Source organism: Solanum tuberosum, unplaced genomic scaffold, assembly GCF_000226075.1.
Source record: "Solanum tuberosum cultivar DM 1-3 516 R44 unplaced genomic scaffold, SolTub_3.0 scf00216, whole genome shotgun sequence".
Classification (NCBI taxonomy): domain Eukaryota; kingdom Viridiplantae; phylum Streptophyta; class Magnoliopsida; order Solanales; family Solanaceae; genus Solanum; species Solanum tuberosum.
The window spans coordinates 901,479-912,465 of record NW_006239143.1 but is presented as its reverse complement, the minus strand read 5'-3'; the positions used below and the strand labels follow the sequence as shown (position 1 = coordinate 912,465).

The window sequence follows — 10,987 nt, the reverse complement described above, 5'->3', positions numbered from 1 at the left end:
ACTTTGGTAGTATTTTTTTTTTTTTTTTTTGTAACATGGAGGAAGGGGAATAGAAAGGTAAAGGGACCTCTGAGAATCGCGCATGTATTGTGTGAAAAACTCTCATCGATATCACTAGACTATAAGTTCTGAGGGTAATTATAAGTTCTGAGAGTAATTATTCCTTGTGTTTTTCTTTGTTGGTTAATTGTAGCTTTGGGCTTTTTTTTTTCTTTTTTTTTTGTATTTATGCCTAATGCAACATGATTGTTGTGATTGGGATTGTCAAAGTGTAGTATTTTCAGTTTATCATCAATTGGAATATATGGTTGGGGGTTCAAGAAAATCCAGAGTTGTTAGCTTTTTTCCATTTCATTTGTTACTCTGTGCCTAATCTCAATGTCTCCAAATACATATTTTGTAAACTAGATAGTGTAAAGGTATTGGACTGTAACTTTCTCTAAATTTGCATAAACATACCTTCGACCATCTAGTTTTACAAACATGACTGAAGTATACATTATCTATACACTTCGGTTGTATATTCTATGAATAGTATGTATATATTATATGTATACTCTAAAGTATACACTATCTATATATCTATTGTGTACATATTTTTTAACTAGATGATTCAAAAGTACTAGACTGTAATCTTCTCAAATATTTATTCATATTTTTTTATGTTCAAGCTAAATTATTAGTTACTTGAGAACTTCAAACTAGATTTGTCATCGAAAAATAATAAAACAATAATCAGTTTCAAATATCTAAGTCATTTGATTTATCAAAATTTATTAACCGAATTAATTTAGATTCAAAATATGTATGATTCATTTAAGAAAAAAAACATTTCTTTTATTTTTAAAGCTTAAACCCCCGACCTTTAATAAGAAAAAAAAGAAATCACCTATTCCGATATTGCTTTGAATTTTGATGGCCATACATCTTCTATCGGATGCACATATTTTTCAAATCTTAGGCACCAAAAAGTCTCATTAGAATTATTTGAATCTTTATGTCAAAATACAAAGTTACATCTTGAACAATAAATAGTAGCCTTTAAATAATTTTCATAACACATCACTCTCTTCATAGAGAAGTTGAGAAATGAAATGAACAAAAAGAGTATATTGTACAAGTATAAAATATTTCTAAAGAATGCAAAGAATTCATAAGACATAATACTCAAACAAATATTTGAATTTGATTTTAGCTGACAAGTAAATATTTTAATATTAAAAATACATATCTAAATACCTCAACTTATAATGTACCACTCCCAAATTTTAAACCATATAAAACATACGCTCCTAATTAGTGGACATTAATAATGCTAATTTCTTATATCCACCCATTATTGAAAGATTTTTTACTTGTTTATTCATATAAAAAATAAATCAGGCCAAAGAATGTATTAATGATAATGTGGCAAACTATAATTTAACTAAGGTTAGTTGGCTCTTATGATCGAGTTTTTTTTTTGGATCCTACGCATAGCAAAAGCTTTAATATATCGGATCGGATGTCTTTTTTTTTTTTTTAAGTTGGCCTTCGACAAAATTGATTAGAAATCAATCTAATTTCTTTCTTTTGTTGTTTATATACTTGGGAAAATTAGAGAGAATAACCATTCGGTCATCTTACATTTTTACTACTCAAAATTCACCCAATTATCAATTTATTATCTCATATAATTTTATTAACCCTTGATCCCCACCCCTTTTCCCTCTTTCATGTGACTCTTTTAGTGTTCAATTTCTTCTTTCTCTTTTATTATATCACTACCTTTTCCCTCTTTCATGTGATTTTCATACCCTCATATGAGATAATGCTAATATCTCACATTCACCCATTATCAAAAGATTTCTCATATTGACTATAATGTGGCAAACTATAATTAACTAAGGTTAGTTGGCTCTTGTGGTCAAGCCATTTTCCATATCCTGTGCATAACCAAAGCTTTAATGCATCAAACTGCTTTTTTAAATTGGCCTTTGACAAAATTGATTGAAAATTAATCTAATTTCATTCTTTTGTTGTTTATAACTTGCAAAAATTAGGAGGATGACCATTAGGTCATCTTACATTTTACTACTCAAAATTAACCCAATTATTAATTTATAACTATCTCATATAATTTTATTAACCCATTAACCCTTGGTTCTCACTTCTCACCCTTTTCCCTCTTTCATGTGACTCTTTTAGTGTTCCATTTCTTCTTTCTCTTTTATTATAATAACCACCCTCTTCTTCTTTTTTAAGTAAAATTTTATTCTTTTACAAATTTAATTTGTGATCGGTAGGAAAATTTAAAGAACCTTTTTATATTTTTTTCTTCTTCTTTCATCTTTTCTATTATTTGATGATAAATTATATCTCTAGCCTTATTTCTTTTGATTATGTAATACCTATTTTCCTCTCATGAAATAATTGTTTTTATCCTATTGTAAAAAAGAAGAAAAGGAAATATATTAAGGTGTAAATAGTGAAAAATAAGAGAATAGGGTGCAAGGTAAAAAATGAAACATAAATTAGGGTGCAAAATGTAAAGAACCCAAAATACTCTTACGTAAGAAAAAAAAGGGGAAAAATTGAAAGCACCTGAAAACGGAGGAGTGCCACCGGAAATCATAACTTCCGGCGATTTCAGCAACGCTTCCAGTACAAGCAGTTTGAGAAATCAGTTGCCGGAGAACGAACGGAGAGAGTCATCGGAACCCTAGACCGAATCAGTGAGTTTCCGGATCCACTCATTAATAATGAATTGATGATTCACTACTTGTCTCAAAACGGTGACAGTATCTCTAGGAAGTCGTATCTCTAGACTACAGTTGATAGCTTATATTTCTGTTTTTCATATGATTTGAGCCTAAAAAGCTTCATTTTTCTTTGTGAACTATTTCCTCATTGCACTTAGTGGAAAAATCAAATAATTCTAGCTCCATTTTGACTTATCTAAGATATGATGTCGAATCCGTCGATGGTTTAGTATGTGTGGATAAAAAAGTGGAAGATGTTACATTGTATTTAAGTAGTGATAACAGTCATGAATTGCCTCAATGTCTATGCAGTTGCTCTTCATCAATAATTTTGATTTTGTGTGGTGAAAAATTTGATATTGAGTGGAAGTCTCTGACTTTTTCTCCATAGCGTTAGATGATGAAACTGTTATGAACAAACTGTCAGGTGTCTTGCTTAGGACACTTTGGAACTGTTTTGGTTTAATGGTTTCCATAGGCTGTATTGAGAATATGATTAGGAGATATCGAGAGAGGAAAGAAGGAGGATATTGATTATGTTCTATGTATCAGTAGGAAAGCAGAGAATGAATCTCATTAACTGGAATGAAAATGAATATAACAGTACAAACTTATATACTAGCTACACTAATCAACCTACTTGCTAACACGTGTAACCAACTAATGCTCTTTAACTACTCAATAACAAACTAACCGAATAATAGTTACAGGCTGAACTTTTAAAGTGACTCCACTGTTCTCAATCTTCCCCCTCAAACTAAATGTACTGAACACATTCAGAACTCTTAGTTTGGACAACAATGATTCATGTTGAGCTCTTCCCAATGCCTTGGTCAGTATATAAGCCACAAGACATCCCTTTCTCAATTTTTCTAGCTTCTTCACCACTTTGGAGGGGATTGGAAATAATTACATAAAACGGTTGCCAATGAATCTAACACTGCATTTATCAAGATAAGTCTGCCCCCTAGTGTCAGTTATTAGAATTTCCACATAGCTAACATTTTCCCTGGCTTTTCGATTATCCCATCCCATATTTCAGGTCCTTGTGTTTGTTGCCTAAAGTCATGCCCAAATAAACTGTAGGTATTTGATCTATTCTGCACCCTAAGATATTGGCCAGCCCGTGCATCTGTGCAACTTCCTTGATAGGAAATAAACTGCTTTTGCTCTAGTTCACACACAAACCAGTGACATATCACCCTGATGTAGCTACTTTGTTCTGCTTTAGTTTCACAGAAGATCACTGTATCATCTGCATAAAGCAATTGGCAGATTTCCAAATTCTCACCTGCTCTGTTGTTGAGTTTGAAGCCTTTCAACCACCTATAATGAATAGCAATCCTCGTCATACTATTAAATCGAGTCTAGATTCTAAAGGTCGACTTTTTAAATCAAAATTTCTAAAGGGGCAATATTAAATGTAAAGAAGCCAAAGGGCAAAAGTGTGAGGGACACCACACCTTGTAAGGCGGGGTGAACCCCGTGCCTTATAAGACGTTTTGCACTACACGCCTTGTAAGGTATATGGCAAGGGAAAAATTCCCCTCATCCTTGCATTAATAGGCTACAAGTTAGATGTGCAGATTTATAGGTAAGTTCAATTAGAATCTTGATAGGTGGAATTCCTTCTTACTAAAAGGCATTCTTACATTATGATTACAAATCAAACAATTTATTTATGTACTCCCTCCATTCATTTTTAGTTGTCACATGCAGCCTATTAATGCAAGGGTGAGAGGAATTTATTCCCTTGCCATCTACCTTACAAGGTGTATGGTACATAATGCCTTATAAGGTGTGGGGCCCAGCCCGCCTTACAAGGTGTGGTGATCCTCACGCCTTACAATAAAAGTTAACGTCTTCCATTAATATTTATTGTAAGGTATGGTGTCCCTCATGCGTTTACTCCTTTGGTTTCTTTTCATTTTGTGTTGCTCCTCTGGAAATTTTGATAAAAAAAGTTGCCCTTTAGGCTCCGGACTCCTATTGAATCCTTAGATGGCTATCATGAGCGGAAAAGGTGAGAGAGGATCCCCGTGCCTGAGACCCCTTTCAGAAAGAAAAAAAAAAAACTCACGCGTTCTCCATTCACCAAAATAGAGAACTTGATAGTTTTGATACAAAAACTAATTCATTTCAGCCACCTGTCTCCAATTTACATGATTTCAATTAGCACAAATGATTAGTTGCTCATCATATCTTAGTCCGAGTCTCTTTACAGTCTGGGGAGATGGAATTCTTGTCTGTCATACAATATAATAGAAAAAGTGAGAGAACTTCAAAACATTTTGTATTGACATATATGCTCACAACCTAGAGAAGAGTGAAGCATTATCATCTTTCATGAAGTCTGATCAATGTATATTTTCATTCATGTGCCTTAGTTTACTTTCATGATTTTATTCCTTTTTCACGAAATAGCCGTCCAACTGTTTCTCTGATAGGTTAAATCTCTGTTGCATTAGGAGCCAAGTCATGCATTACTATACCAATTATGAAATGGTAGAGAATATTCACTTACAGATTTAGCAAGGCAAAGCTAATGACCTTCAACATAATAATCTGTTCGATTATCTGGTTTGCATAGATATGAAGGATATTATCTATGATGGTAAGATATGGAGGAAGTTTTGTATGGTACTATGGTTGAAGTTTTATTTGGTTCTAGACATAGAATCTCTTCTCCCCAAGTGTTTATGGACATTCTATCTCGTCTCCTAAGTGATTATGGATAGTCTATCTCTTCTCCCGAGTGTTTGTGGACATTCTTTGTTTTCTTTTACTTCGTATTTTGGTCAAAGTACTGGTCATGTTTGAACAGATACATTTTTTTTTGTGAAATCATGCAATTCTATTGATGTCGTACTAACAAAGTAGTGAAGTACCTAATATATTTGAACAGAATGAAGAAAAATATTCACTTGTTTTTTTCCTTCCTATATTTCCTTATTGTATCTAATTCTTGTGTACTATGTATAGAGTTGCAGTGGCACGATGGCTAAATCCGGAGCAGATGAGAAGATTCTCAGCTACAACGATGTCGTTCTCCGGCGATCAGATTTGGACATTCTCAAAGGTCCTAATTATCTCAATGACCGCATCATTGAGTTCTATTTTAGCTATCTCAGCTCACTCTTTCCATCTGACGACATATTACTGGTTCCACCTTCTATTGCTTTCTGGATTAAAGAATGTCCTGATCCTGAAAGTCTGAAAGATTTCATGGAACCACTTCATCTTTCTCGAAGGAAGTTGATTCTCTTACCTATAAACGATAATTCTGACGTGTGCATGGCTGAAGGTGGGAGTCATTGGAGCTTACTGGCTTTTGATAGAAACTCCAATGTATTTGTACATCATGACAGCAGTTCCGGGTGCATGAATGAGTATCATGCCAAACAAGTATACAAGGTTACTCTTCCCTATACATCCTCCAACGCCACTTATAAAAAGTGTCCAAACACGCCAAAGCAAGTCAATGGTTATGATTGTGGCGTGTATGTTTTAGCTATTGCACGAGTCATGTGTCAGTGGTATGCAAGCAGTGGAACCCAAGATGCAGATACTCTGTGGTTCTCCCATTTGGAACAGGTCACTCCAAGTGCTGTTTCTGTGATGCGTAATGATATTCTGGGGTTAATAAAAGGTCTGATGGCTGCACCCAAGACTGTGGCGTAATGCTCAATGATGTGAGTGAAAACCATGCAACAAGTTAGAAATCCAGCAGAGATCAAAAACACTAGGTGAGGTTTAAATTCCAGCAGTGACCAACGTGAAGTTTGGTAGTCAGTTATCTCACGATTTTGTTGGATTTCAGGAAAGATTTGCTATTTCAAAAGAAAGCTAATGGGGAAAACTAGGAATATAGTATCTCCATTTTGATAAAATAATATTCATTGTTGAAAAGACAAAGTGGTGTAATCCATAGTAGATGAGGCATCTTGGTTTTGATCAAGCCTTGGTGCACCTTCTCCATAATAAAGTATCGATCTATCTATATTTGTTTTGTTCATTCATGAAATACAGGATTTGCAATGATTTAGATGTCTGCGTTGCTGTCACAATAAACTAAAACTGCCCCTTGTATCTTGATGCCAAGTTCTTTGATCAAAATTTTAACCCAAACAACTTGGCAGTCATTGAAGCCAAACTCCTATATTATGCTTCAGCTGAACTTCTCGAAACTATGGGACTCATGTTCACAACAATTGTCAGTCAGCTGCAATGTGAAAGTACAAGCTTATATACTAGCTACACTAACTGACCTACTTGTTAACATGTGTAACAAACTCATGCCAACATCTTCAGCATTTAGCTAATCTTGAAGAGCTCAAGTGCAGGATAGTAATATTTATCCTATGTGGCCACTGCTAAGGTTACTTTTGGTATTAGTTGTGCCAGCGAGTACTGGAATGATTTTGATGAAGAAGAGAGTTTTCATGATTGTTATCAAGCTTATCTGCAGAACTTGACTCATGTAACTGAGGTAACAGTTGGAACTATGATTGCTTTAGAGTCAAAAGACATTGTTTGCTCTATTTTTAAATTTTTAGCAATAGTTGCAGAGTGTGTACCTCAGTAAGAGAAGAACCCACCCACTGTAAATATCGATGGAAAAATTTGTTGTTGCTAGAATCTTTAGATGGTTATATTTGTCATAGCAAACTACATATATATCTGATTTCAATTACTTTCATTTTCTTGGTTTTTCTTTCTTTAATTAATCCTTACTAGTTTCACTGTGATATCACTGCATCGATCATCATGTTGCCACTCAAAGGAGTGGCTCTTCCAGAATCGCGTAGGGACAATCAACATAGAATTGGAAACTATGAGCTTAACTTCCTATAACTTTTTCTCTTGTTGCACTTATTTATTTCTTGATCTTCTATCGTGCCCCCTAGCTCCGCCCCTGACTGTAAATTGTTCTGAATCAGACGCTTCAACCATGAAATTGTCGTCTTTTTTTTTTTCTTTCATTTGTGAAATGTCGGTTCAATTAGGCTTTAGACCCTTATTTGATCGAAACTATATATGTTCTTTCTCTACAACTTTGTCTCTCACTCTGCCCCATTATTGCAAGGAGATCACATTACTTTAGAGAGTTGGATTTCAAACTTTGTATTTCCCAATCTCAAGAATGTTAATGCTGTCTGCTCCATAAGGATGTATTTCAATCCCCTATGATAGAGTTTTCAAACTTTCAGAATTTCTGCTGAAGAATGCAATCGTCTTGGAGAAGTTTGTTATCATATCAAGGAGAACAAAATGCTGGTTGTGTTCAGAACAAATGTTGTGTTAGGATCAAGTGCTTACCATCATGCCAAAATCTATAGTTGATAGCAAAGACGCAACTTTATTTCTTAAATAAGTCGTATCAAGCAAGCGTCATGCTCGACCATGACTCTGACCTAGACTACCCGGCCCCTCGTGGGCAGGATGTTGGGATTACCCAACATGTTGTCTTGTAGTGAAACAAGTTATATGTTAATCCTAAAACAGAACACATAGGATGTTTCTCTCAAAATCAAAGTTTAAGGTAAACATTTACAAACATAAAGAGACAAAATACTGTATGATTATCAAGAATTCCTAGTTGAATTCAAACATTCATATACAAACTGATTCAATCAAAAACTCTACTTAAAAGAAAAGGAAACAAAAGCAAATACTACAAATCATTCCCAAGAATTGAATAACTTGTAAAATCACACTCTAAAGCTTGATCATTTTCATTAGGATACTGTCATCCAACTCATGAATATCATCAAAAACAAATACGCGCATACAAACGTGTACGATGGTTTTTTATGATCTATTTCTTTATGTTGCTTTCTATCCTGTTCTTGTTCTTGTTCTTGTTGTATAAGTTTCATCATCTCTTTGTAAAATTTCCAAGTAATCAAGATATGTATAACTTGAAAAAATATAGATGGAAGAAAAAATATTATCTTATCTAGCCAAAAATGATGCCATGTCCTATGTGTGACATGTAAAGTAGGAATTGCCCATGCTACAACAATAATACCAACCATTGTGGCTTTTCTTGCTTGTGCATCTTTTATTTCTTCCATTTCCTCTACTTGCATATTATCTCCAATTTTTTCCATTTTTTTTGTAGGTTGATAATATAATGCCCTCTTTTCCCTCTTGTGAGTTTTTTTTTTCAATTTCTTTTTGGAGAGGGGAGGGAGTGAGGGCAAGAAGCAAGGAGGATGGGAGTTTTTATTTTTTATTTTTAATGTTAATGGAAATGAAAACTAATTTGATAAAGAGAAAAAAGATTTTTTGATTGATTTGGATGGTTAAGAGATAAATGCTCTCATTCATTATTAGTTTTAATGTGATGGATAAGATGAAGTTTCTCAATTTCTCTATTTTTAGTTTGTGAGGTAGCTTATTACTTGTTCATCTTTCTATATTTTTATGTCTTTTCGTTTTTTTTTTTTTTTGAGAATTCTAATTAATTAATGGTAATTTTAACAATTAATTTCTTTGGCATTAAAAAATAAAATTTGAGGTACGTAATTCGGCTTACGTGGGTTTTTCTAGAAGGGTGTGCAAAAACTGGTTTAATCGATAAATTGAACTGAAAAAAAATATTATTGATTTATTGTTATTGAATTATTGGGTTAATAATTTTAAAAAAGATTTGTAAATTTTATTAATGGGTCGTTCGTTTTTCGATTTTATGATTTAGTTAATAATTAAACCGATATCCCAGTAAAATTATATTAAAATTACTATTTTACTCCTAATTATATTATAGCGACTTTAACATTTTACCAACTCTATTTCCTAAATTATAGTATTACTTCGGTCGTAGGTAACACAAATTAGCCTCTTTGTCTCTCTAGTGCGACACCTTTTTTTTTTCTTGACACAAACTAGTATTATTTCCTCTCTTCTCAATTTCGAATTTAATTGTGAAAAAGACAAACGATTAATGTTGTTTCTACAATTTATTGCATACGTCTTTAGAAGGAATTCAAATAATTAGATCAATGTAGAATTGTGCACATACTGCACTTCTATTCCTGCAACTATTTCTATTTGATGAACATCATAAGCATTTTCTTATCGGTCAAATCAAAAACCGATTCGTGAAAAATAAAATTTTGATTAACCAAAAATTGATATTAAATATCTTATTGATTTAGTGTGTACACAAATAAAAAAATCAATAAACCGAATCGATCTATGTGCACCCTTATTTTTCAAATTGTTTTAAGCATAGTCATGATTTTAATCATGATTTTTACATTGTACGGAAGTTTTTGAAATGTAATTTGTAAATTAGGGGTGTTCACGGGTTGGTTTGGATCGGTTATTGGTCAAAACTAAAACCAAACCAACTTAATCGGTTTTAGAATTATCAAAACCAAATCAAACCAAATATAATATACATTTACCGGTTTGGTGGTTATCGGTTTCGTTTTGGTTTGGTTTGGTTATTTGGTTATTAACCATACACATAAATAAAAGAAACAATTCATTCAAAATGTGAAAAAAGTAACAACAATCCATTCAAAAAAAAATAGTTAGAATTACTTAAATTATCGAACTTTCGATCACTGAATTTACTATCAATAAAACTTTAAAATTCACTTTATTGGCCAAGAAGGAAGAGACAATAACATTTTCAGTCCCACAAAGAATTGTCATAGACACTCATATTACATGAAATCAATAAGATAAATGTTTTCGCCTTGGGAATTCTGGCTTTCAATAAGTGAAGTATAAAGAAATTTTAATGAAAACATATATAATATCTTTAAAATTGTTTATTAAAACAATATATTAAGTATATTAATAAAATATATGTATATAATTCATCGGTTCGGTTCGGTTATTTCTTCAATTTTTTCGAATAAAACCATAACCAAACCAAATACTACCGGTTTTCAAAAATCTAAAACCAAACCAAACCAAACCCAAATAAAATCGGTTTTATTTTATCGGTTTGGTTTGATTTTTCGGTTTGGATCGGTTTTTATCCAAACCGTGAACACCCCTATTGTAAATAATGAATTAAGGTCAAGAACACGAGATAATACTCAAAGAGCGTAAAAATTCTAAATTAATAACCCTTGAACATATTTGCTTTAATTAGAGCGTCTTGAAAAAAAATACATAGTCTAGTGTAGGGGTGTTTACGGGTCGGTTTGGATCGATTATTGGTCAAAATCAAAATCAAACCAACTTAATCGGTTTTAAAATTATCAAAACCAAACCAAACCAAA

The 10,987-nt window shown here is 32.8% G+C and overlaps 1 protein-coding gene across 1 annotated transcript; it reads left to right on the top strand.

Annotated features, from left to right (window-relative positions):
* The first annotated feature begins 2,527 nt into the window (after window positions 1-2,527).
* On the top strand, window positions 2,528-6,786 carry LOC102591038 (NEDD8-specific protease 1). Its single transcript, XM_006356377.2, has 2 exons — window positions 2,528-2,714; window positions 5,724-6,786. The coding sequence occupies exon 2, from the start codon at window positions 5,739-5,741 to the stop codon at window positions 6,420-6,422; it is 684 nt and encodes a 227-aa protein (XP_006356439.1). The 5' UTR covers window positions 2,528-2,714; window positions 5,724-5,738; the 3' UTR covers window positions 6,423-6,786.
* The last annotated feature ends 4,201 nt before the right edge of the window (window positions 6,787-10,987 follow it).